Source organism: Prinia subflava, chromosome 15 (assembly GCF_021018805.1).
Source record: "Prinia subflava isolate CZ2003 ecotype Zambia chromosome 15, Cam_Psub_1.2, whole genome shotgun sequence".
NCBI lineage: Eukaryota > Metazoa > Chordata > Aves > Passeriformes > Cisticolidae > Prinia > Prinia subflava.
This window is the reverse complement of record NC_086261.1, coordinates 14,720,252-14,746,535: the sequence shown is the minus strand read 5'-3', so window position 1 is coordinate 14,746,535 and position 26,284 is coordinate 14,720,252. Positions and strand designations below refer to the sequence as shown.

The 26,284-nt window shown below is 40.2% G+C and overlaps 2 protein-coding genes across 5 annotated transcripts in view; one reads left to right on the top strand and one right to left on the bottom strand.

Annotated features, from left to right (window-relative positions):
- Positions 1 to 8,560, bottom strand: part of TMEM266 (transmembrane protein 266) — an 84,534-nt gene extending 75,974 nt beyond the window's left edge. The window contains exon 1 of the mRNA XM_063412473.1: positions 8,382 to 8,560. The gene's annotated coding sequence lies outside the window, so the exon portion shown is untranslated. The remainder of the gene's footprint in view (positions 1 to 8,381) is intronic.
- The window catches only part of NRG4 (neuregulin 4), a 49,674-nt gene that overhangs the window by 16,692 nt on the left and 6,698 nt on the right, over positions 1 to 26,284 (top strand). Inside the window, exons 1-5 of one of the 4 annotated variants that reach the window (XM_063412478.1) lie at positions 8,753 to 8,957; positions 12,646 to 12,819; positions 13,793 to 13,847; positions 17,781 to 17,874; positions 25,502 to 25,651. In XM_063412478.1, the coding sequence (XP_063268548.1) occupies positions 13,838 to 13,847; positions 17,781 to 17,874; positions 25,502 to 25,651 (254 nt within the window). In that variant the 5' untranslated portion in view covers positions 8,753 to 8,957; positions 12,646 to 12,819; positions 13,793 to 13,837. Of the gene's footprint in view, positions 1 to 8,752; positions 8,958 to 12,645; positions 12,820 to 13,792; positions 13,848 to 17,780; positions 17,875 to 25,501; positions 25,652 to 26,284 lie in introns of those variants that run through there. The other 3 variants (XM_063412477.1, XM_063412479.1, XM_063412476.1) reach the window with 3 other exon arrangements.

The following is a 26,284-nucleotide window of genomic DNA, read 5'->3' as shown; positions in this document are numbered from 1 at the left end:
CTATTCCTTGGGCTCTTGAGGGAATCCTTTGCCTGGCACTCCAGGCCTTCCCAGCATTTCAAAGAATACCTTCATTTACACATCAAAACTCCTGCCTCCTGGCAGGATATGAAGCCTGGGTACCAGCTAAAAGCAGCACTTCAAGACAACTGTTATAGTCTCTTCCTCAGCTAGAACAATGGCTTTTTACCTGCACAACAGTTACCTCTTTTTCTACAGCAGAATAATAGATGCAGGAAGTATCATTAAACTAAAAACTTCTGGAATCTTTAACTAAATATAATCTTTTTCAAATGCCAGTCTCAGGAGTCACTACGGTGACTATTCTGACTTCTAAAATCAGAGAGAAACTGCCTTACAAGTTACTTCTATCTCATGAGAAGCAAACTACTAAAGGAATTCTTCCTCATTTTCACATCAAAAACAACAGCAGGGAGACAAGTTTGATGAAGATGTCCACAAATCTCACTCAGCATGTCACATTTAGATTCATCACAGATTTAGCCTACAACAAACTCCAAAACAGTATTTTGCAGAAAACTTCAATACAAGTCATATGACATATGACATCATACATTTAAAAAACCCAAATACTACTCAGGAAGTACTCTCCAATGTTCTGAGCTAATGAAGTGGGGCTAAAAAAAAACCTTTGAATTTTTCTGTGCCACTCCTCTTTTTTTTTCTTTTTCTTCTTCTTCTTTTGAACTAGAAAAAAATTCCACAGAGCACAAATCATTCAACAAAGCAGTGCAAGGTGCAGCTCAGCAGGGATTTAGCAGCCCCTGGCACTCAGCAGAGCCGGCTGCCCTGAGTGCTGCCACAGCAGGTGTTTGGCTCTAGGTCACCCACAGACAGGCAACAGCTCCCATGAGACTCTAACAGAAGCCAGAAACTATTTCCTCCTCCCCAAATCTACTCGGAATTCCCACTGTCAGCCTAGTTTCTCTGCTGTGTACTGAGGGTTGAATTCCCATTTTAAAATACTTGGAAGACATACTGATGCAGAGAATATCTGTTCAAAAACTGTTCCTTCCGAGTAAAGCTCAAACTTAAGATTTTGGTTTGAAACCTTAAAATGAACTCTTCTCATTGCTTGTTGCAGTACAGAACAAAAGTTTGTTAGAAAGCTATCTACAGTCCTTTAAATAGGCTCTTGAAGGAAAAAAAGGCAAAAAATCTCAAGACTTACAATATTTAAAAACTTGACTGCACTTCTGTTCCAGACAAAATGAAAACTTTAAAGAATGCAGTGAACAAACTCTAGCCACTCTCCTCCACAAAAGACAAAACTCTTCTTTCCAATCCACAAGCACTTCGGTATCACATATCACAGCAGAGTTACTGCAGCAGTACTATACGATAAACATGCATGTTACAATGAAAAGTGAGGATCCCTGATCTAAACAGCAAGGAAGATTTGTTTCAGAAAAATTACTTTCTTCTGACTCATTTTCTACTTGTATAGCCACCCATTCCAATATAAAAAATATAGACTTTTCCATGTAGCTATACGAAAAACAAGCTCTTCACTTACATAATAAAAAATGTACAAAAGTTAACCCTCCAAAGTATAAAATAAATTGAATTTAAAAAGTACTTTAGCAGGTACTCATGTCTGCAGATAAGGGATCAGAATATTACAGCATAAATATCACCTAATTGTTTTTTTTCAGTGGTACTCCTTTAGATAACTAGAGGAAGGCTAGGTTATTACTATTTCAGTGTTTGCAATGTGAAATGTGATAACAAAAATGTACATGTGCTCATGGTGCCAAAGACAGTAAGATTTCTCTTTGCCAGTGTTGCCTCTTGATATGCAGGTAAACAAGAAATACCTAGGTAAACCCAAAATGCACAGGACTGGAATTAAAATCTGCTATGCATTTCAAGAGACTATGTGACAAGCTTGTGCTAGGATGCAAAAATGCCAACGGAATTTTTCGTGACATACATACAGTATTATCTCTATAACTAAGGGGTTCCTAAGCACTTATCACCATTCACTATATTCTCATTAAAATGTATTTAGACTGCAAATCCTCTGGGACAGGACTCGTCTTTTATCCATACTTGAAGAGTCTACTGTTCATGATGAGGATCCCAGCCTTATTTGCTTTAAATACTAGCACAGCACAAGTTGGGGATTTTTTAATGTAGAAGATTGAAAATATTCACAAAGAGCCCTTTGTGTTCATTCTGTGCTTAATTCACATTTACAGCTCAGTATAAACACTTCAGCTGTCATTCTAGTAACAGTTTTACCTACCTAAGAAATTCAAGATGGGGCCAAATTTGCCTGCATAATGATTTCACAGTAAGTGGCAACCAGATGGACAGCACACTGCCATATGCTCCCCTTTGCTCAGAGGTGGAAAAGTGAGCAAATGTGAACCACAAAAAAAGAACAGAGAGTAGGGAGAAAAATATCTCTGCAGTGTGCCCATTAATTCACGTACACACCCCTTCCTACCAGGAGCGTGCACCAACTTCTCTGCTCCTTGTACCTCAGGATGTGAACTGGGGGAGCAGTAACTAGGGCAGCTCAGAGCAGTGGCTGTCTCCACACAATCCTTGCTGGGACGGTGCTCTGTGCTCCAGCCAGCAGTGCTGCACTCCTGAGAGGAGCCAGTGCTCAAGGACAGGGAACAGAACCAGCACCAGCACGGCCCTGAGGAAGGGAAGGGAACAAGGACTTCCCTCCACGGGGCAGCCGCTCTGGAAGCTACGCTGTTTTAATGAAGTACCAAGAGCCCCCAGGCTCACAAGTTGTAGCCACTCTGCAGCCTTCTCTAAATTTTTTTTTTGCCCAGAGATAACAGGTGTCAAAAACTTTTAAGTAAACCTTAATGTTGGGCATGTCTTGTACGGCTCTTTAGTTGGAGGAGACAATCTGGCCATATTATAATGCCTCCAAGGAGTACCTGCCCTTTTGAGCTAGTCTAAAAATAACACCTTTCCCAGTTAAACATATCTATTTAATTACACTACTACCTCTGCTCTGAAAGTCCTTCTTAAGACTAAACAAGAGAAAAAAAAAAAAAAAGAGAAGAGAGCATTCAGATTTCTGGAGGTGGCAGCTGGTAACAGAAGAAAAACAACAAATATGTGCAAGAAAAATCTTTCAGACTGCCTTTTTTAAAATACACTTGTGCAATTAACATGTGAACTTTGATCCATATCTCACTTTGCTGTTAAAAAGTTGCTTTCAAAGCTGTCTACTTTTATCATTCCATATAAAAATGCAATTATTTACTATATGTGGGCTGTAAAATGCAGGCAGCTATTATATACAGAGAAAAATTACGCACTGCTTGCTGAGACACACCACATGCCTCATGTTTACATCCTGTATGTTTGCTAACTTTAATTATTACAGACAGGAGCTCCTTAGTTCACTTAAAGAAGAGCTTCCTTTACATTTGTACCATCAGCTAAACTGATTGGTAGTCCAAATGGCTGTTTTTCTGTAAAAACCAAAAGCACTGAAGGAAAAATTATAAAATAATTCAACAGCAGAAGTCCCACTAACTTCAATAAAACTTGTATTTTGCTATTTTTACACACAAATTTTCATTTTCTATTAGTGGAAATACCTGATAGGCACACTTAAATACCAGACACATAACACTTTCCACTACAAAGTCTTTCACAACTTTTTTGAGAAGCTCTGACACTTGCCTCGTCTGCAGGCAGCCTTTGAAGTTCCCTGAAACAGCAGAGATGCTCTCTGTCTCATGGCAATCCATTCAAGTTAAACTGAACTGTTTTCCTATGCCTGCTTGCTTTTTTTATCAAGTATTTGTTGGTCTCTGAAAAGCCAATCCAAATGAACACAAAATCCCTGTGCACAGGGGCTGGGCACCTGGTCCCTCTGATGGAACAGAGGCAAGTGTGCTGTGAGCACTGGCAGGCTGCTGAGGCTGAAAAGCAGAGGCAGGACTGAAAACAGAGCAGAAAGGAGGATGAAACAGGGCAGACTTCACCTGCTGTTCCTCCACACAAAGCACAGAACCCAAAGGTCCTTCCCCCATTCATCCAGTAACAACCTAACCCACTAAGGCAATTACCTGAATTAGAAATCACCACTGAAGACTCAAATCCCATTTAGGGATTTTTTAAAGTCAGCAAGGGAAATTTATACCTCCATGTAGTGTAATTTTACAAAACTAACAAACAAAAAAAACCCACCATCCCAAACCAACCAAAAAAAGGGCTATGCCTCCCAATACCAAGAGGTTCCATGTTAGAAACTAATTTGCAAGAAGGTTATCTGGGCTGAAAGTAAAGCTCTTGAAAATTCAGAAGCACCACGTTTAAAACAGCCTATTACTTTAGCTCAATTTGCATTAATCCTCCTCTCAACTATTAAAATCACATACTACTTCTGCAAATCATTGGCTCACGTTCAGTGAGCAGGGTGGCTTGTAACACAGCCACACAGAACTGTATCTGCACAACCCTAAATCAGGTATTTGCTGACTTACAGGTCTAACTCTGCAACCAATGGATTTTAACGTACATTTTCAAAGGTAGTTTCATTTGTGTATAATGCTCCAGGCACACACGGTACTTTACAGATGCAAGAAAAGATACAAAAATTGCCCCAAAGAAATTTTAGTTGAAACGCATCAAAGGAACACTGAACTCCAGCCATGATAAAATACAAGTGAGACAGAGGAATAAAGCAAAAAATAAGCCAGTGTTACATTTTATGATGCTTAGTTGACGAGCATTATTAACAAGTATCATCAGAAAACCTCCACTGCTACTTGAATTTACAAGAAGGCCTGACTTCACACTATTCATGCAAACCCAGTGATTTCAACGGGATTACATGGAGGTAACAGGCTTCACTGGGACCTAATAACTAAATTAAGAATTAAACCCCAATACATCAACTTGTCACACCAAATCCTAAACCCAGCAAATGGGTGGGCTGGAAACACGACAGAGACTGACTTAACTCTGCCGTTGCCCACAACACACGAGATAAGAACTTGGAGGAAAAACATTCTCAATTCACCTTGGACAGAAACCTCTAGAGCCAAAGAATGAACAACAGCAAAATTCTACCCCAGAGGAATAAGAAGCCAATTTTTTACTATTTTTTTACTCTTCTCTTGAAAATGGCATTTCACCAAGTATGCTCATATCCACCTACACTACAAAAATACTCCCAAAAGTTCAGAAAATTTTTCCAAGTCAAAAAATCCAAGCCTCCCCATTTTCCAATACCGCTGATTCCAGACTTATCCCTCGTATTACTGAACCTAACAAGAGTGTGGCAAATACGCCTCAGTGGCACACAGCATCACTCTAGAACCAGCGAGGAGAGGAGGACAAGGAATCAAATCTCAGTCCTCCCCTCATATACCAACCAGCAATGTGGATTCTTCAAATGGCACTTACTGGACACTTTTGATGTTACCACATGGCAGAACGGACTCCAGCTCAGTGTCCTATGCCAATATTGATTCTGCAGTGTTCATAGGAATAAAGTATTTTTTCTGTTAGTTAATCCCATTCTCCAGGACGCAGTTTAGCTGAGCACCACTATAACTTAAGTAACACCCCATTTGTTGCTCTGATAAAAGATGCAGTTTTGTCCTGCATAACACAATTCAATTAATTCTTGTGCTATTGCCAAGTAACGCAACTAATTTAAACGAATACTGATGATACAGGTAAATTTTAGTCATGTCAGGATCTCGCAGGGCGATGCAGTTTCTCCTAATTTGGACCTTATCACGTGTAGTAACACTGAAACCATGCGCTTCATCATGCTGGAGATTTTGCTAGTTCTGTCCCTCTGTGCTAAAAGTAATCTGTGATGCAATATTACTGCAGCGTCAGACTCCGCAGTGTAGAGGCCATGGGAGACAAACAGCCAGCTGCCAGGTAGCCAGGTCTGGGGGAGCCACCACTGAACCCGAGCTGGTGTACCAGCACTACAGCACTGGGGGAGAGTGCCTCTCACAGGAGAGGCAAAGTGTCATGGGCATCTCGTACAGGGCACCTTCAGAACTGTAATCACGCTTACATCCAACTAACCTTTGGGAACAGGCACAGCGAGAGGGGAGACAGCTACACTGCGTGTTATGTTCTGCATTTATGCTGTCAGTCACGATCTGAAAATACATCAGCTGAGTAGCCGGCTTGCACTGGTACTCACACTGCAAGCATACATAGCTCACATCTTAATTTTCTTACTGGCCTTTTCATAAATCAATGCGAGTTCAGATCTATATCTCACCCACTACTCCAGTTCTGTGGCTGAAATAGCTGATGTGTACTCTTGCTTCATGTCCTTGTTGTCCACTGCTGTCTTTAGCATAATTACCACCCACTAACCACATCAAACTTTGTGTGCAACTTCCACCTCTTGTCACCCTTCCAAAAGCAGCACCTTGTCCTTAACAATTTTGCAATATATAGCATCAGTACAGAGCTGCAAAAATTCCACTTTGTTCAGAAACCTAGAGGAATGAGTAAGATGAGAATGCACATGCATTGCTTTGGGAATGGGCTCCTCCCTCACACAATCCCTTCACTGACTGTAGGCACACTCTTCCCAACATTTAGGAACCATAACACGTTTGAAGCAGCACACACTTGCTTCTTATTCCACATCCTCTGTAAATGAGAAGTATTCCTCCTCTTTTCTGCACAGAGTATTCTGCCTCACAAGACAGGCATTGTTCACAACATCAAGACACGCATTTTCCCATACAAGATACTTGGTGCACAATGCTAACTGCAATGTCTCATTGCAAAGCACCCATGTGCTACTATTGCACAGTCTAATTTATAATCCACACCTAACGTGACTGTGGTAGCAATAACCCTTTTACAACTGTCCTGCAGGAACTCGCAGCACCTTCACAGGAGGTATCAAAAAATGATTATCACTGTTGTTTCATCTAATGCACACTTGGTTAGTAATATTATTACAGCATATTAAAAGTACAGTACAGGTACAGTACAAGTTGCTTACCCCTCTTTGTGCAAATCCCAGCAGTGTCACAAAACTAGCAGGATTCCTAGGAGTCACCTAGCAAAGCAGCAGTTTCTGTCTGTCTATGACAGGTGCCCTGCATTCAGACAAATGAGCCTTCTGTGCTGATTGCATTCCCAGCTGTAAATACCCCTACACCATGACTCATTTTATTTCTTTACACTTACAATCTTCTGCAGCTGTTACAACTGGTATCAGGTGCATGCTCTAATACAGAGTTTGTAGATTGGTTTGCTCTTAAAGCTGCACAGAAGAACCAAGAAATTCTGGAGACACACTTACCAGAACCTTTTCCTAACTTCAGTATACTAACAAGCTTAGAAACCATGCATGTTCATGTCCTACTATTTTTAAGAAAAGTTATTATGACATGCTGTCCCATCATAGCTCATCAATCCCCACAATTTAGATTTTACCTCTACAAATCTAACAAAAAAAGGCCTATAAAGTTTATTACATTTTATGGAAGGCAACCAAAAAGTCCCTAGTAAAGAGCACTCTAAATGGATTTCGACTTCCGAAAAGAAACTATTATTCCTTTTCTCGCTGGGGCAAGCAATGATGCTGCCCCAGGACAGGGGGTTCCCAAGAAGCCACGCAGCACCTTACAGATACAGCCTACTCTTGCGTGGAGACTCTGCTGAGGCACCACCGTTGGGTGGGTTTGCACACACAGACAATAAAAGCAACTTTCACGCTCAGGCATTACCGGGGCTGTTCGTATTCGGGATCCGCAAGTCAGAAGTTGTCCAGGCGGGCCCGTCCGGAAGAGCGCGGGCCGCGCGGACCGGCGGTGCCGGGGGGCTGCGATGCGTGAGGCGCCCCTCGCCTCCGGGAGCCCCCTCAGCCCTCTCCCGTGCGGGAGTAACGCCGCTCCGGCTGCGGCAGCGCGGCCGCGGCCCCGCAATACGGGCGGACGCGACCCTCACGGCGCCCCCGGCCGGGCCGCGGCTCGGCTGACCCCGCGTGAGGGGGCTCGGGCCCCGCCGCGGGCCGGCCCGCGGCAGAGCGCCCTCAGGCCCCCGGCCCCACCGCCGGCAAGTTGGCGGGAGGCGGCGCCCGCCGCCAAACTTTGTCCGCCGCGGAGGGGCTCCCCCGCCGGCGCGACCCCCACCAGCGCGGAACGCGCCGGGCCGCCCTGCCCGACCCCGGGGGCGGCGGGGCGTGCAGCGGCCCCGGGAGGCGGAGGGGTCCCCGAGCCGCGCACGGCCACGATGGGGCACGGCGCGGACCCGCTGCCCGCGCCAAAGCACGGCAGAGTCCCGCGGCTCGGGCACGGCAGACACCCGCTGCCCCCGCCGGGGCACGGCACAGACCGGGGCTCCCCGCATGTACCTCCGTCCCCGGGGCTCCCCGCACGTACCTGCTGCTGCCCGCGCCGCCCGCACCGCCAGCGCCCGGCGCGCGCTCCGCGCGGGACCGGCGGCCGCGCGGGGAGGCACCGGGGTACTGCCCGCGCGCGAGCCCGCGCGCGCCTCCCGCCGTTCCTGCCGGGTCGCCTTGGAAACGCGGGGCCGGCGCGCGGGTCGGTCCGCGGGAGCGCAGGGGGCGCGCGCGCGTCCGCCGCGCGTCACGCGGGCGCGGCCGGGCCAATCGCGGCGGCGGGCGGCGCGCGCTGTAGTACTACGGGCCGGAGCCGCGCGGCGCCCCCGGCCCCGCCCCCGCCGCCAGCGCCGCGACCCCCGCGCCGGGCCCGGCCCGCGCCCCCGCCCGCTGCGGCAGATCGCGACAGATCGCGACAGATCGCGACAGATTCGCCTCGGGGCGCCCGCTCACCCGGCCCGCTCCCTCCCCAGAGGCCGGGATTACATAACGGCGCCCGAGCGAGCAGCTGCAGGATTACAGCATGCGGATTAGGGATTACGTTGATTCAGCAGATTGTCCTGTGCATGTCTGAGAAAGATTACACCAGCAGAGTTAAGAATACCCGTTTGCTGTGGTAAGCCGTGGTTTAAGTAGAACGAATTAAGGCAATACAAAATTAATTGGGAAAAAAAAAAAAAAAGGAAGTAAAATACCCCAAGGTTAAGAACGTGCTTTAAACGGACAAAATAATAGACTGGAATTCAGGTTTTGACAGTTATCTCCCCTATGCTTTGTAAAAGCTGCTGCTATCAGCAACCAGCTATTAGTACTGGATGAGTCTTAAAAAATCCAAATTATTATTACAAAGACTAGTTACACTTGATTCCTGATGTATGCCACGTAAATATGTAAACCCTTATGACATACATTTTTAGTAACTCAAGATAATTTACGTGGCACTGGTCTATTATTATGTCACCATGTGCTAAACTGACTCCTTATATGTTAGCCTGTAATATGGATGTTTTAACTTCTGATAACTGGATCTGAAATTAGGAACATTTGAGAGCTCTCATTATGAGGGATGCTACATCTGCCACTGAGGTATGAATAAAAATTAACCAAGCAGAGACAAACTTTAAGTTGCATTAATTGCAGTTGATTTCTTACAAGACTTAGGGATGAAACTTGGAAGCAGAAGTGCCACAGAAGGAATCAGTAAGCACACAGAATGATACAATAGTGGTGGGGTTTGTTTGCCAAGACTGATAGTGAATTTTTAATGCAAGGGTCTTGTAAGATTTAATAATTCCCCTCACATAAGCACACACAAGCTTGAGACTGAAATCTGTCTCAAAAGTAGAAATTTGTAGTATGACTACAGTAGTTACATTGGACAAAAGCCTCCACTTTGTAGCTTTAGGAATATCTCATACAATAGAAATGGGGTTTCAGATGGAAATTTGCAGTTGATTGCAGGCTGCTTAGGAAATTTTGGAAATGGAAAGTTTTCCTTGAAATTCACTGTAGTGTTTCAAATTTCAATTTCAGCACCATGACAAGAGTTTTACCCCTTTTTTTAGTATATAAATAATCCTAGACATACTTCAGTGGATAAAAATGAAAATGTAAACCTAAATTTTTGCTGTAGGAATTTCTAAGATAAGAGGACTCAGTCTTTTGTTGTCATTTCAGAAAACTGCAAAGAAAAGAGTATTGAGGAACTGTTTTCAAAAAAATTACCCTGTCAAGCAAGACACATTGAGATTTGTGAGCTGTTTGTCATCTGCTTTAGCTTCCTGTCTTTTGTCAGAGTTTCCTAATATTGTGGTTATCCCATCCTAAGAGAAATTTCCAGTACGTAAATTTGAGTAAAACATTTTTCTTGTACAGATCTGTTGTAAGATCTCACCTGGAATTCTTCCTTATAGAGATCCTCATTTGTTTCGGGCAGTTTGATGGATTTTTTCTGATGTCTGATGATTTTCTGTGCTCAGATCAGGTATGAGCTTCAGACACTGAAGGTATGAGAAGTTACACCTAGGTGAGAAAAAACAGACTCCTTTCAACAAGACTTGAGGACAGCTCCTGGCTCTTGGAGAAGTACGAGGTGTAGGCTACTGACTGCTTGACAGATATCAAGGACATCTCAGAAGGAAATTTATATTCAATCAGCATACTAAGCAATTTTAAAAAAATTCTCCTTCATTGTTTTCTTGACACAAATATTTGAGCTCAGTATTGGGGCAGAATGAGATTTTAGCTTTTTTGATTTTTAGAAAGAATACATAATGCAGTAAAATCCCATTCTCAAAGACTGCTGTAAGGTGCAATTTAATCTAAGTGTACAAACAATGTATATTTGAAATAGCCACATGACTGAAACGATCTTCTTTAATTCGGGGTAGAGTTTATATAGAGATTAATTTTAAGAATGTTTGAATAGCAAAGATCCATAAACCAAAACCCAAATCATTATTCAGAGCTTGTTTTTTATCTGTCTATGCTCATTAAGACTTACAGGTACTGTGGGTGCTTAGGCCAGCTAACCAGTAAAAGTACACAAAACCAAGGGGCAGTACAGATTCCGATTTAAATATATGGGGAGTAAAGCACACAGGTTCATTTAAAGACAAATCTAACAAGTTCAAGACTTGTTCCAATACATCTCAGTATGCACAGGTGACCTAACTTTAATGTATAAGCATTTCAAACAATGCATTACTATTATTAATATCAGTTTAGATGACAAAGATCAGGGGAAAAGGGTAGAACTGTTAAGAAGCTTTTTCAACAAGCTGGCACAGAGCAAAACAGGCTATATTTTAAATTTCAGATTAAAATACTCTTAACTGGATATACAAAGTAACCTGTCACAAACTCCCAAAATGGAAGATAAACATTTGAGCATTCATAGAGTTGGATTTTTAGTTTCTGTGAGCATAGGCTTCATCTGCATCTGGAGGAAGACTCAGTTTGGAAAGTGCAAGAAGGTGCACAGCCGATCTTTGTGTTTCTAGTATGAACTCAGTCCACACACAGGTGTAAGCAACTTAGAATCAAATTTAGCAACAATTTCTGCTGTTGTACTTCCTTTTATTTAAATATACCATCTTATTCTCTAATGAGATAAAGAGTCCAGTTTATTCTTTTTAGAACACTGATACATACTTGAACTTCTGTTCAGAGTACAACACCTCAGAGAAAAACATCTAAATACATGATTAACTAATGGTGTACTTTTCAGTCTTAAAAGCAAAAAACTGTGAATGCTGTCTGCAACACCTCTTTCCAAACCCATCTTTAGACCCATATTGTGATGCTTATATCAGAACTGAAAAAATAAAATTATGCTTTCACACTGGGGAGGAAGGATTTTCACTCCCTCCCTTTGCCACCTCCTATTTCGTTGAATACACAGGCAATGAAGTTTGAAAATAAATAATTAGTAGTCCCACAGCCTTTCTCAAGCTGTCTTGCTCTCTGCACTCAGTTTATAAACAATTTGTCGTATATGGAACAATTAGTCGTAGTCCCAAGAGCTGATGAGTTGCGTAGCACATCCATTTAACACCCTGATGCAGTAGAAAACCATCAGCTTCCCCTGAAGGATTTTCATTGGATTTAAGCATCTTCTGAAAAAGTTAAACTTCGACCAGGAGCAGCAGCAGAGATGCCGAGGTACATACTGACAGTAAGATGAAGGAAAGGAGATGCAATATCCCATTTTGGCAGTAGCAAAACCCAAGCTATTTTGTTAATTCAAGGATTCCTATCCTAATTAAATCTAATACAGGGGCTAGTCTGAAATTTAGGTTATATATACTGCTTATATTTTATGAGCTCTATTCGATATTATACAGTTTTCTGGAATTTTCTGTGGAAAGGGAAAATAAAATGAACAAAGACTATTTGCTCCAAACACAAATTTAAATCAGATTTTTGATGCAGTGTAAAATAGATGTATGATACAATTTATATGTACTACATTATGTGAGTATTTTGAATTCAGCAATAAACTCTAGTACTGGTAACCCTAGAAAAATATCCAAGTGATCCTGTGAGCATGACGGGTCTTACCCTGTTCTGTCCTTGGCCCTTGTACACGTTTGTTTTTGTTGTAACCTCACCCACACTGCACTATATGGAAATCTGAAACCTTTTTAGCAGCACATATAGAGTCCAGATCTTGACTGCTAGAAAAATGAATCTCCAGGATGATTTATTTCTTTTAAAACCAGGATTTTAGTTCTGAAGTGACCCTTGTTCATTTGTTTCCTCGTGCCACGTGCTATGTTAATTGTTCTTGGTTCTGTACACAGAGCAAAAGTGTAGCTGTGAGCCAGCTCAAGAGGACGCCTTTGGGTGGGGACCTTGCTGTTACAGCCCATTTTCACAGGGAAGTGCCATTTCAGATTTTCTTGTATGGACAGGACACTTAAAAAGCTGGAGAAGCCACCTGAGTCCCATGAAAACCAGAACCATCTACTTATAAAGTAAGTACAAATGCATTACACCTTTTGAAATGGGCCTCTACAGAAAGTCAGCTTTCTGTTAGTTAAAGCTGCAGTATAGGCAACTATTGCTCATAAAGCTGCTAATTTATTTTATTTGATCATTTAATGGGAAAAAAATCTTTCTTCTAATATAGGACAGTTAGCTTAAATATTTATTTTGCATACACTCTGAAGAAAGAAAGAGCAAACATGAAAAAATTATCTATTATGTTAGAATTGTTCAGTAACCTATTTGGTACAGTAAACCTTGAGTATACCTAACAAGAAATCAGAATATAGCTAGGATAGATGGTTACAGAGTTGGCATGTCTACAGAATCAGTTTCTTTTAGCAATGTCAAGTGAACATTGCTTTTTGTCCAGGCAGAGGGTTTCTACTGTAGATTTAAAAAATCATTATACAAGTTCTGATAAATTCACAGCTTATATTACTAATTTCACCTGACATCCAGACATGAGGAACACTCAAGTGAAACACATATTGGCTCTGCGAAATGACAAATTGGAAAGTTCTTGTTTCTGGAATGGAAGAATTCCACCACCAAGATTTTACCTGATTAATTAGCAGTCTGAGGAATGGTTCAGTGTGTGCACTGCTGTTCAAGGCACAAGTGCCAATCTAATTAGCTAGCCAGAATCAGACTGCCTAAATGCATCAGGTAGTACAATTCTGAATAAGCATGGCAGTTTTTAAAAAGTATTCTTTGTTTAAGCATGGTTTAGTCTGAATTTAGTTTTACTCTGCCTTCAGGGATTCACTGAACTTGACAGCAGACTTGAATGTTTGCCATTAACTGTGAATTAATTGAACTTACATATAACAGTACATTACTGTCAGAGTGCAACAGAAACACTGCAGAAACACTGAAAGTTGCATTCCAATAGATATTTCCTCAGGGGGAAAAGACACCAGGTTCAAAAATTACATGTTTAATTTACATGTTTGTCTTTAGGTGCTGTTGCCTCTGACCAAGAACAAAAATTGTTGTTGGAATAATATGCGAACAGGTAATTTCTTCCAAGTCTTTACTTGGACACATACACCTATATAATTAGAATTCATTAAAACTGCATTAATTTTGATAGCTGCTGCTGGGATTGTCACAACTGCTCTGCAGAGATGCCATCCCTCACTAGAGTTTACCAGCCAGTGGTACAAATTCTGCAAGGAGATGTTTGCTTTGATCAATCCTAATATTTCAGTTTGTGATTATTAGCATGAAGTCCAGAGTTTCTTACAAGTGAGGAAGCATGCATCAGCCCTCTTTTATCTCCTGTCAACATTTCCCACTCCTCTCTCTTCCTCTTTGTGTTAGCAGTCTGGTATTTTAGCCTCTGGACTAGGCAAGACAGCTGAGTTGACATCAAGGCTGGTGTGGCTCTTTGGGGTTAAGCTGGTGTTAAGCCTGCATTTGGGTTTTTTTTAATAGTCGGGACAGTCAGGTTACAAAACTTTAAATACAAACAGGCCAGTGTCCAGTTTAGGGACACAGCACTGTACTAGGAAGAAAACTAACTCTATCCCACTGAAACCAGGACACCTGCATGTCCTCAAAAAGAATAATTAAGAATATTTAGAGGCTGCTTTTACCTCAGTTAGTTTTAAGTATCCAGTCTAGCATTAGAAAGAACAACCTCATTTTATTCCTCTTTGCTTCTTCCAACAAAATTCAACTTTTTTAAAAGGTAACTTCTGTGTCCTACTTCTCTTTAATCTCTCACATAGAAAGGGGTATCAAAATACATACTTATATGTTATGTACAACATACATTGATAGAATTCTGTTAATTTCAAAGCTAAATCTTTTCTATTTTTTTAATTGCCCATCATCTCTTGACTTGTTAAACTTTTGTATCTTGATTATGAAGTCTGACTGTAGTATACATTTGACTTTCAAAGCATACAATTTGCATTTTTAGATTAATATAATGTATTGACTTACCTCATGAAAAATCATAACACATTCACCAATGCTAATGTAATTGGGTTTTGGCTTGTATTGAAACCCTTCTGATTCTCCAGTATATTCTTCTCCATCATTGACTGTAGATTTAAAGGGATAAACTGGTGCTTTCACACTTTCCTGTCTACAAATACAGAACTGTAACTTTGAAATTTGCAGCAAGCTACTGCATTTCAATACCTTAGGTGTGGAGTACCGTAATACCTATTTTTGAATTGTAGCAAATTACTATTTGTTAATAATATTTTTTCCTAGCATTAAAGGCTTCCTGAACTTCTTTTATAGTCTTTCATAATTCTAACATCTGCGTTATACTGTGTTAGTCAGATCGTTTTACTAATCAGTAGCAAAGTATTAATACACAAAATAGAATAAATGGAAAGCACAACTGGATGGGAAAAGGGATACCTGATCTAGGTGGACACAGAGATTTCTTCAAGTTTCTCATTACTGCTAAAATTAAGGATACCATTTTTTCCCTTAGTACTGGAAGAAAAGTCTATCTCTAGAAAGAAATAGCCGATAGAAAAATTGTCTGTAATTACAATCAAAAAGGTTTCAAAGGCTTCCTAGGCACTTTCTGTTCTCTCTCTCCACCTCTCTCACTTTTATCTAATAGACCTAAGAGAAAGTGCCTGAGGTATTTTGACAGAACAGAAATGTCTGCTGCAGAGCTGGTCCTTGATACAAAGATCACACCTTACCAGCCTTCATTCTCCCAAATGTTCCAAGGCCTAAATGACTGGAGGCATTTAGCATTCTTCAGTACTCTGCCCCTGTGCCAGTGAGAGACAGTCCTATTTCTCTATAAAGATGAAGAAATAGAACCAATAAGGCAGGATTTTAAGGACGTTAACAAATTCTCATTAATTCTCATGAGAATCTCCTTGAAACCTTTCCATGAGCTGTTGAAAAGGATTTTTCATGTGGGGCATACCTTCTATAATCTTACTTTTCCATCTGATAGAATTTCAACAGTTAACTCCCTCAGACACTTAACAGAGTTGAGAGCTCTGTTTTTCCTCACTTGATTCTTGAAATTGTGTAGATAATCTGATACACTGTTGATGTGTTCAGTGCCCTCTCTCCATTTAAGGAAGGATGTAGCCTTCAAATGAATTACACTCTCACAGGAGGTCCACTGTTCTGTTTGAATAGACTAAAATCAACTAAGTTGTAGTTCTTGTTTAAAAACCTCGTATCCTCCCATTCCCATTTTATACCTATTGCAATTGTACAGTTACCCATACAAAATAATTTTACAAATCTTTTAATTGTGAACTTGTAGTAAATGAATTGCTAGCAGACAAGCACAGAAAGCTTCAGAGTTAAAATAAATTTCCATTTAACTTCTAACAAGGTATGACAGAACACACATCAAGGTCCAACATGAACAATCTTTCTAGCCTTTCTTCTCCCCTCCTCCAGCTTCCTAATTTATCTGCACACAGGCAAGAAGGTCCAGTTACCGTTTGGACGCTGGCACTTCGGTAACAGGAACATGAAACTGAATTCCTCTTGGGCCCTGGGGTATAACTCTCCTCATCTTAAAATAATGTAAGGACTTTACTCACACTCCTACATCAATATGCTGTCATAGAAAGGGAGGAATACAGGAGAAAAAGGGAGAGTGCAATTGCTAGAGCTGGTCTAGAGGATAGCAGGATGCACAATGGTTTTGTTGTAGAGGTAGAAGTAGCTGAACATTTCTGCCACTCTTAAAAAAGCCTGGCTTATTTTAGATAAGAAGCTGTAGAAAGTTTCTCTAGGGTAGAATGTCCTGCAGCCACACTTGTTATTTTTTTTTCTGCAGGAATAAAGGGGAATCCTTTTTCTTTTTCTTGAAAGGAAACTCTTTTTCTTGAAGGACAGATCAGAAATCTAAAATCTTGATTCTTAACTCTATGCATGTATAGAACATGTCTTATATACATAAATAGTGACACAGCAGAATTCTTGTTTTCAGAATTTTTGGGAGAAATAACAGCAGGAACACCTAAAGTGTGAGGTAACACTTATCACATATCACCCCTGTGATGTCAGATTTTTGTTTTGATTGAGATGATTGTGATTTCATAAGATGGAAAAAATATATGAAAATATTAGATGCATATATATGAAATGAGTTACTGATGCATTAAATGTGTCATAAATATATTCAGTCCAGCTTCCAAATTTGAACTGCTTTCAGGGAGAATCAAGTGGTACAGTTAGATGTGCTTTTTAAGCACAAAATGGACACGTGCCGCTACAAGTGCCAACATTAGTGTCCTGTATTTGGCGTGTTATTAGAATGCCTAATAATGTTTAACACATTAAGAATTCCTCTAAGAAGCCTACTCAGTTAGGAAAAAACCTTTTTTAGATCTGTGGAAATGATATTGTAGCCAGCAATCCTGTGTATAAGTGAGTGCTTGCAGGCTGTCCCCTGGTTTGGCCACTGAGGATCGGGGTGGGGAAACCTGGTGGTTCCCAGTGTGCCACAATGGAGCTTCAATGCAGCCCAGAGCAGTCCCAGGATGTCCTGGCCCTCACCTGGGGCTGTTCTGGGTGTATCTGGACTGGCTCTGTTGCAGGAGCTGGTTAAGCTAAAGACAGTTCATGGCACTGGAACAGGACAAAGCAGACTGCACTGAGGTCAGCATGTGAATCACTGTACTCACTACGGTGGGTGGTCATGAAAGGCAAAGGAAGTCATGGAGAGTTCACATGTTCCTCTCACTGCAAGAGAAAATTTGATTTATTCATCTAATTTAGGTGTTTCACGACTGATATGGTGATAAATTGGTGATGTTTTCTGCATATTGTTACATGAAACTGTTTTGCAAAACAGTGCTCTATGTTGCTGGCCTGCAAAGCAAGACATACACCTTTTTGGCTCGTAGGCTGGTTTCAGTTGTGTGGTAGTATATTTTCATGTTTTTTGGGTTTGAAGTCTTTTTTTTTCTCAGTGGTTTTTTTTGGTCTTATTTTTAAGATCATGAAGAACTCTGTGGCACCAGTTATGGATCTTTTTGTCTAAATGGAGGGATTTGTTATATGATTCCTACTGTATCCAGTCCATTCTGCAGGTCAGTGAAACTAAAGTTTGTGTATTTAAGTATTGGACAGTAGCTGTCTAAAGACTATTTCTCCATTTTCCTTCTTTAAGGAATCACTGCTAAAGCATTATCTAAAAGAAAATACCAATTACCTATTACCTAGCTCAGAGAGACATGGCAATATGAGAAAAATAAATGTGTATACTTGGTGTATACTTGCTTGGCAGGTGAAACAATATTCAGTTATGTATGCATTCAGGATTATATCTATATTTAGAGCCACATTTCCTCATTATAATATAGAAAGAACAAAATACCCTTTACCTCATGGAATATAGACTGTGGGAAAGGCATCCAGAAAGGTAAAGTACAGTTTTGCTTACTAATTAATTATATTGCAAAAATTTTTGTAACATAAAATGGCCTGACCTGAACAAAATGAAGAGACACAAAAAATAATATAATCTTTTAAGGGGGGAAAAAGGAATGTAATTCAGGACTTACTGTGTTCCTTAGTCTTGCTGAAGTACTCAAAGAGCAGCTTTATAGTGACAGCCAAAGACCATTTGATAAAGAAACATCAAGGCAGCAAACACAGATATTCTTACACCACTCCATAACAGAGTCATTCTTCCTTTTGAAGCCCATGTAGCAAACTGGAAAAGGAGCACTTCCTGCTTTTGCATGTGGATACATCTCCTGCATAAATACTGCCCTATGTTTTTATTCTCTGATTTACCAAGATGTAAGATCCTAAATAAAACTGTTACTTTTGAGGGTCCTGCATTTACTAATTCTGAGTTATCATTCATCCAAATACATTATGGTTGATTTAATGGGTTTGCTTAACAAAAGAATAGGCATTCAGACAAATATTACATACACTTAAGGATATCACCTTTTTTCTTCCGTGGCAACTTCTGTTCCCTCTTCTGTCTTGAGCTATAACTAATGATAATTGGATAAAACAGTTGAAGAAGGAAACAACATCTTTTCCCAGATGCCTAATTAAAATATTACTTTCTTTTGTTTGGGACAGTTCAATCTAAATACTTCAGCACATAAATTCATTTAGTTGGACAGGGAGAAAAGAGGTAATTTTATGGTAAATGCTCATTGAAAAATATACACAGCATATCACTGTTATTGTTCAATGTCACAATGAATCAGATCCAGAAGTGAGATTAAAGCTCTGAAGTGCTGTATGACGATTTATTCTATCTGCTAAACCTTGCAAGCTTATGCAATATAAAATGAATACTACACAAAGAAAAAGTAAATCATTCAGAAATACATGGGGTTTTTTTCTAGAAGGATTCTTGTGTTATTGTACATAAATGAAAAATTAATGGTTAAACTAAAGAGCAGCAGTTACACAATTTCAAAGCACCCTCTCAACTACTGGACTGTGTAGGAAGATGTATTCAATACAATAACTATAAATTTGAAATAACAAATACTCAGAAAAATTCATTCTTCAGGAACACAAACTAGTCAGCATAGATAATTTCTACTTTAACAGCTCCAAATGAAGTAATTTTCAATTCAGATACTACAGGATTTTGTAATCTGCTGAAGCAGAAAAGTAACATCTTAAGAGCATTTTTGTTATACTCTGGCAATCTTATTGCATTTAAATTATCAACTATTTTTTTCTGTATCTAGTGGTTGATTATGAAGTTAGATGGGTTTAAATAGCAGCATTCTATTTAAGCACATCCTCATTCTAAGCATGTTCCTTAATCAGTCAGAGAAGGCTAATTATAGATGAGAAAGGTTTTGTTTACACACAGATATCTTGGTAATCAGCAGTGATGTGAATAGAAACAACAGAAAAAATGCATCACTATTCAGCAGAATTCAGAAAATATTTGGTGCTTTGGAACTTCATGACTGGCATCATCACAGAGTTGCGCAGTTTCTTTGACGAAAATTTCTGCCAAATCCCACCCAAAGCTCCCTAGTGTTCTCAAATTATCATCTCCTACTGAAAGAAAACTCAAATCACTTTTAGAATCAAGGGCTGAATGATTGTTAATTAAAAGGAGGAGATGGAGAAAGAAGAGACCAGCAAACTGTAAAAATACCTTAAAACACATTTGCCTTGACATGGCAGTTACACAAATGTGTTGTGCTCAGCAGAGTAGTCTACATTACCCTATGCAACATCACGGGAAGTAATTTCACCATGCAACTAAGAAAAATGCATCATTCTTTAGAAACATGTGTTTTGTAGCATGCTCAAAATGAAGAGCTGCTGTTTACCTTTGGAATTCCAGTTATTTTTATCATTCAGAGATGGATATATACAAGGCAGAGATTGAATATCTGTAGAACATTAGTTGACCCCCTCCATGTGCAACAGTAGCAGATTTTAAATACAGCTGACGTGTGTTAAAACATGAGGTCGCTCAGCTGCCATCTCTCCTCACTGCTTTCCTACCAATGAGTTCATGTTCTCAGCAGCAAAAGGCACACCTGTCACCATAAACCAGAGGAGCTTCAAACCCAGGAACACTGGAATGAGCTAAATAAACAGGCAGCAGGACAGAGAAGGATGGAAAAGCAGCTGCCTCAGGTGGATCATAAACCACAAGGCTGAAAGCTGTTTGCCTCAGCACCTGAGGGGCAGCTGTCCCATAATCATCAATTAATGCACCGCAGAATTAAGGGAGGGTTTTGGGTTCTGAGGGGAAGCTCTGGTACTCCCATTTTTTTCTTACACTTGGCAGATTTCTGAGAGCATTCTTTCTGTGTTTCAAGGAGAGTACAGATGGTATAAGACAACACATACAGAGCTCTGCTTCAGAGGGCAGCACACACAGAAATTAAATTAATGCTCTCATTTTGGGACGGGGATCCTACTCTGTGGAGGGCTAAGTACTACAAGAGACACAGGCAGACCTTGCAAATCTCCTCCCTTAAATTCCTGTGTAAGTTTCAAGCATATCTCTTCCATTTTCCCTTCCTTTGCTTCCATCCTAATGAATCTCTCCTCCACCTTTCCTGTGGTAATCCAGTAAATCCCATGCAATTTTGTATACTCCCTCCTTGCCTGGCTCTCTGCGATGGGCCCTTCGTTCCCTGTTTCAGACATCCCCACAAGTTGTACACCTGCTGTGCTCTCAGCCTTCAGAATGTGCACCCTGCAGGGTACCAGGGAAGGGCTTCCCACTCCTCTGGGCTTTTCTTCTTTCCCTGCCTCCAAAAATACACTTTAATGTACCTCAGGCTCTTAGGAAAACAAACTGTCCAATTAGTGTTTTTCAATTCTGCTTTTGGCTTGAAAGGTAGTAACAAAAGTTAGAATACGTACAAAAGCATAGCTAAAAAGAGTCAATAATTAAGGTTTATTTTTAATGAGACATAAAATATAAAATGCAACACTGTCTTATGGGTTTGAAAACTGTTAGCAATCCAAATTAATATAGCTGCCAGATATGGAAAACTTGCCGAATAAACACATAACTAAGGGAGGGGGGAACAAGCCATTCTTTTAGGGAAGAATAACCCATTCTTTCAACTTCTCTCCAGTAGGAGCATATTAATTTACTCTCTGTGTAGAGAGAGTAACCGTTTTGAAACTTCTCTAAATGCAAAACTTTTTTAAAAGCCGCTTAGGTGCCAAATTAACTTTTCCATTGCTTATTCAGTTTGGCTCTAAATTCTTTTTCATATTTACTAGATGTTCTTAGACTGTATGGATTAGGACAACTTTTAGGAGTCTGCTACAGACTGAAGATTGTGTTGATTTTGAAGTTATTAGCCATGTAATCTGAATTGCATTGACAAGCAGATAATTTCTCATATTTTTCTGCTCAGAGCTCTGTATTTACATGCAAGTAGTTTTTATACCAAGGAGTCTTCAAGATTTTCCTGGCTAAAGGAAGACTAAATGAAAACTAAAGTCAACACTGATAGTATAATGCAAAGCAGTGAGAATCTGTGTGCGTATTTGACTCAAATTCTACTTCTTACTTTTACAGTCTGTCAGATACTTCCTTATGATGCCCACCTTAAAGTCTGGCAAAGAAATAAATTTTACCCCCTTGCTAAATCCCAGTGCCATAGGATCATTTGCACTGTCCAACAAACAGTACCTGAAAAGAGACAGCACTAATGCCTGTATTACTGCCAGGCCTTTATGTTTGAGGTACTAATCAGATTGTAAAGGATCAATGTAATTGCAGACCTGCTGCTCATCTCCCCACATCTTATCCAATGCACTCTGTTTTTGTCCACCTTGCATTGATGCTGATGTGATTAATTCCCTGTGCTGAAAGGTTCTGTAGATTTCTTTCCATGTGCTGCTGTTTTGTCTGGAGCTCCTACAGGACATTTGTACCAACGTTTAAGGCTGGCTGGTATCATCTGAGAAGAGGTGTGGGTGTGTGTGCACGTGTGTGCAGCTGTCTAGGACAGCAGAAATCTGGATGCCAGCCAAAAATGGGAGGTTTTAGTCACAGATTTTCCTCAAACATTGAAGGCTGCTGTCTCTCAACTCTGAATTAGAAATTCCATTTTCTTACAGGGAAATAGACCTTTTTTGTATTTTAAAAATCAACTCTGCAATGCTGCATGGTAGGGCCCTTTAGAGGCAGCCCTGCAGCAGCAGCAGGCTGACAGAGTGCAGATGATGTGCCACAGCAGCAGCTGGCCAGGGAACACAAACTCAGTGAGTGCAGCTCCTCCGTACCACAGCCTGCCCCAGGCCCTCTGGGGTTTGCCCCAGCTCATTCAAGTGCAGGAGCACCAGTGCCTGCCATGTCAACAACTGCTCTTAACTTGTGCTCTACTTTGAGGCATCTAATATAAACAAGGTAAACTGAGTTGCTTCTGGCTTTTAAGGCTGTGTACAGTAAGACTGACTGCCTCTAGGAGATGCTGTACAGACACCTTTGTTCTGGATTGTGTTCTCAGACCACCTGCTTGTTAGACACTCTGTTTCTCTCGCTTGCAGTCACTGCATTTGTAACTCCACTGAAATGATTGGAGCTCTGCTAGTGCAACAGGGTAAGCAAGTCCTCTGAGAGAATTCCCCTGCTAATTACTGAGGTCTGCTTAGTTTCTTTCTCACCTATTTTAGCAAAGGACTTACAGGAGAAACATTTCCTGGTTGTATTAAAGCATCTGTTGCTTCTGTCTTTATCATAGGCCTTTACCTATTTGTACATCAGGAAAGGTGACTTCATAAAAGCTTGTTCAAACCAATACTTGAACATCTGGATTTTCAGAAATGCCCCACAGCTCAGTCACATTAGCTATAATTTTATTATTTAAATGTAACCTGGAGAAACTTCATCTTAATTTTCCTGTTTCTATGAAAACATACATAATTTTTAGGTTATATGACAGCATTTTCTAGATAGTAGGGAATCCCTTTCAGCAAGTGTGTCAACAGGCCAGCCTAGAGAAAGTGGATGGGTAGTTTTGTAATCCCTAATGCACTGCTCACAGTTAAACAGGTACTATCAAACTAGCTAGTCGTGTTTCTACCACTTGTTTTTGTTACAACCATGCAGAATTAATAAGTTCAGCATCCAGGTTTTAAGTTTGGCATGTGCTTCTTTCGTATAGGTTCTTTTCTCTTTGCTATAACTTTGGTTTCATATCACTATGGTTTTCCCCTTACCATCTTAGGCCTTCAAGCTCTTTTCCCCCTTAAAGAATTGTGACTACTTTAAGCATCTGCTTCTGTTCTCTGTTTTGTAGGAAGTGCCATGATCTCAGTGACCCTTTTGCTATGCTGTCAACACATTCCCAATTCTTTTCCTACGGTCTTTGCAGAGCATGAATACATGGAGGCTGTCTGCCATGCACTGTTCACACCAACTCACTGTCCTGTATCACAACAGTTCAGGAACCCTCACCCTTTGCTTGATCCTCTATGCAGCTCTCTGCAGCTACAACTGTCTTATCTTCCTCCTGCTTCATTCTGCTCTTTAGGCTACTGACTTACTTCCTTTACACTCATTCTTTAGAACTTTTCCATGAGCCTTAATTTGATGCCAAAACCTATTTTTTTTCTTCATGTATCATTTTAGCCTTGCATTATTCTCCAGTTTTCATTGCTATTCAAGAAAACTCCTATGAATTTCTTATTCCATTTTCTTTCCATTACTCTATTCAGCTTTCCAAAGCATTTCTCTCTCACTTGCTAGAGAACAATGCCCCACTCAAACTACACTTCTATTCTTAAAGTATTCTACAGTATTTCAGAAATAGGCCTCTGAAAAGCCACTACACTTAGAATAAATATCTGGAACATTATCTCAGGCAATCAGAGCAGTCTGCCTACCCTTGCTTCTCCCAGCAGTGAAACATCATGACTTTGAAAAGCCTCAGATTGTCCTTAGCAAATGGTGTCTGTTTGATCAGTGGCATAGCTTTAATATATGATGATAATTAGACGTCTTTTGTTAGTGTCTAAATCTTCCATTATATTTCCAAAGACAAAGAATTAAAATAAAAGGGTAGTAACTATTTGTGCAGTGGTTTAGGCTAGCAGTACTGAAATTCTGATCCATAACTTACAGGAAGTGCAGTGGGAATCACATCAGGCATCATGTCAGGAAACTCACAGGGATCCTTTGGTCTTAGTTAGATATGTTAAACATTCTTCTTTTTTGGCAGTTCATCCCCTCTCCACCTTCTTATCCCTCATCTGAAATTATACCTTGCAGCTGCCAATGGCAGTTGAGAACTTGAAGTATGTTGCAGTTTAGCCCATTTTTCTCAGCTGGAGCCTGAAATTGCTTATGTCACAGATTATTATGACTTCAATGCCAGAAATAGCAAGAAGGAACAAGATCCTTAGTACTACAAATAGAGAGGAGCAAATTTACATATATAAAAAACACACGCAGAATGTAGATATTGAAAGAAGTGCTTTCTATTTACTGTAATGAAATCAATTCCTTAAGAAAACTTAGCAGAATAAGTGCAAAATACATAACAAATGAGGATTAGTTTAGCTTCAACCTACCTATTTTTGACTAAATATTAATTACTAAGCCATTAATTTTATTTATTTTTAATAAAATATCATACCATTTTACCATGATAAAATATCATATTCATTTTAATCCTTTCTTCAGAAGTTTTCAGAAGCTCAACACATAAAATAAGTATAGTAGAGAAGACTTCTACCTAGGTGTCTCCAAGAGGGGGTTATTCACCAAGCATGTAACATGTTCTGGCATGAATTATTCCATTGCATAAACTACTTTTTGCAGTTTAAGCTGTACTATGTCTCAATGAATTCCCATTTCCTTGATCTCTTTAGCTGACAGTATGATCTTCAACAAAGGAAGCCAGAAAGTTACCTGAAACAGGGAAAAGAAAGCATGACTACCACGTGAAAACCAGTGGGATGACACAGTTAACACTAAAGTGGGCTTAATTAATTAAACCTGTCAGTGATGAGTATATTAATATATAAAAGCAATGTGGATCAGAATGTAAACTTGACGCCCAACATGCCTAATTGCTTTTGTTCCAGAAATATGAGGTGAGAGGAAATTCTGTAGGACCTGCTGTGAAGCAAATATAACATTTGAATTGTGTCACAACAAGTTCTCTGCCCAGAAGAAGCCTTTGTGCTTCTCATCGTAGATGACAAGCCACCATCTAATCCAAATACAACTTGGTTTCCCAGGTGTATCGAGAATTACACAGGAGCTCGTTGTGAGGAAGTTTTGCTGCCCAGCATCAAATCCCAAACAAAAGGTGACCTGTTTGCAGCTTTCTTGGCTTCCCTTCTTCTTCTAGGAGTTCTTGTAATTGGAGCATTCTACTTCCTTTGCAGGTAAAAGTGATTCATAAGGCTGAAGCTATTCAATCAAGTAGAAATTTCTTCTGGTAATCATGTATTAATTATTTGAATGTAAAAGTATGTAATGAATTATCCATAAGGTTATATGGTTATTCAGCATAATGAATGTGGATGTCTCAACTTGTTGCTTGTAATATTCACTTCCCTGCTTGAAGTTCTCTCAGTGTCATTTCTAAGCTCTTACTTACAGTTGCTTTGTAAAAAATAAACATTGTACACCTCTATCTGAGATTTTACAGTCCATCTAGAGTTAGTGCTAAGATTATAAAACATTAGTCTGCCTTATGTTGTCCAAAGACTGAGAAGCAGAAGTGAATTAACAAAGTCCTTAGGGATCAGAAACTGTTCCTACTGAATTGGCAACCAAAGCAGCTCATGCCATTCACTCTTTATTCCTCTGCCACTCCTGCTCTAAAAAGGAAAACTAAGGAAAGAAAGAATAAAATTGAAGAATACTTGCAGGTATTCTAGAAGTGTTCTGAAGTATATCAGATGTTTACTAGCTTTTAGGACAACTCAGAGAGCTAACTAATTTTTTCAGCAAGATCCATGTTTGAGTAGAAGGCAAGTATCAATGGTAGACAGCAAGTGCTGCAGGGTTGGTTT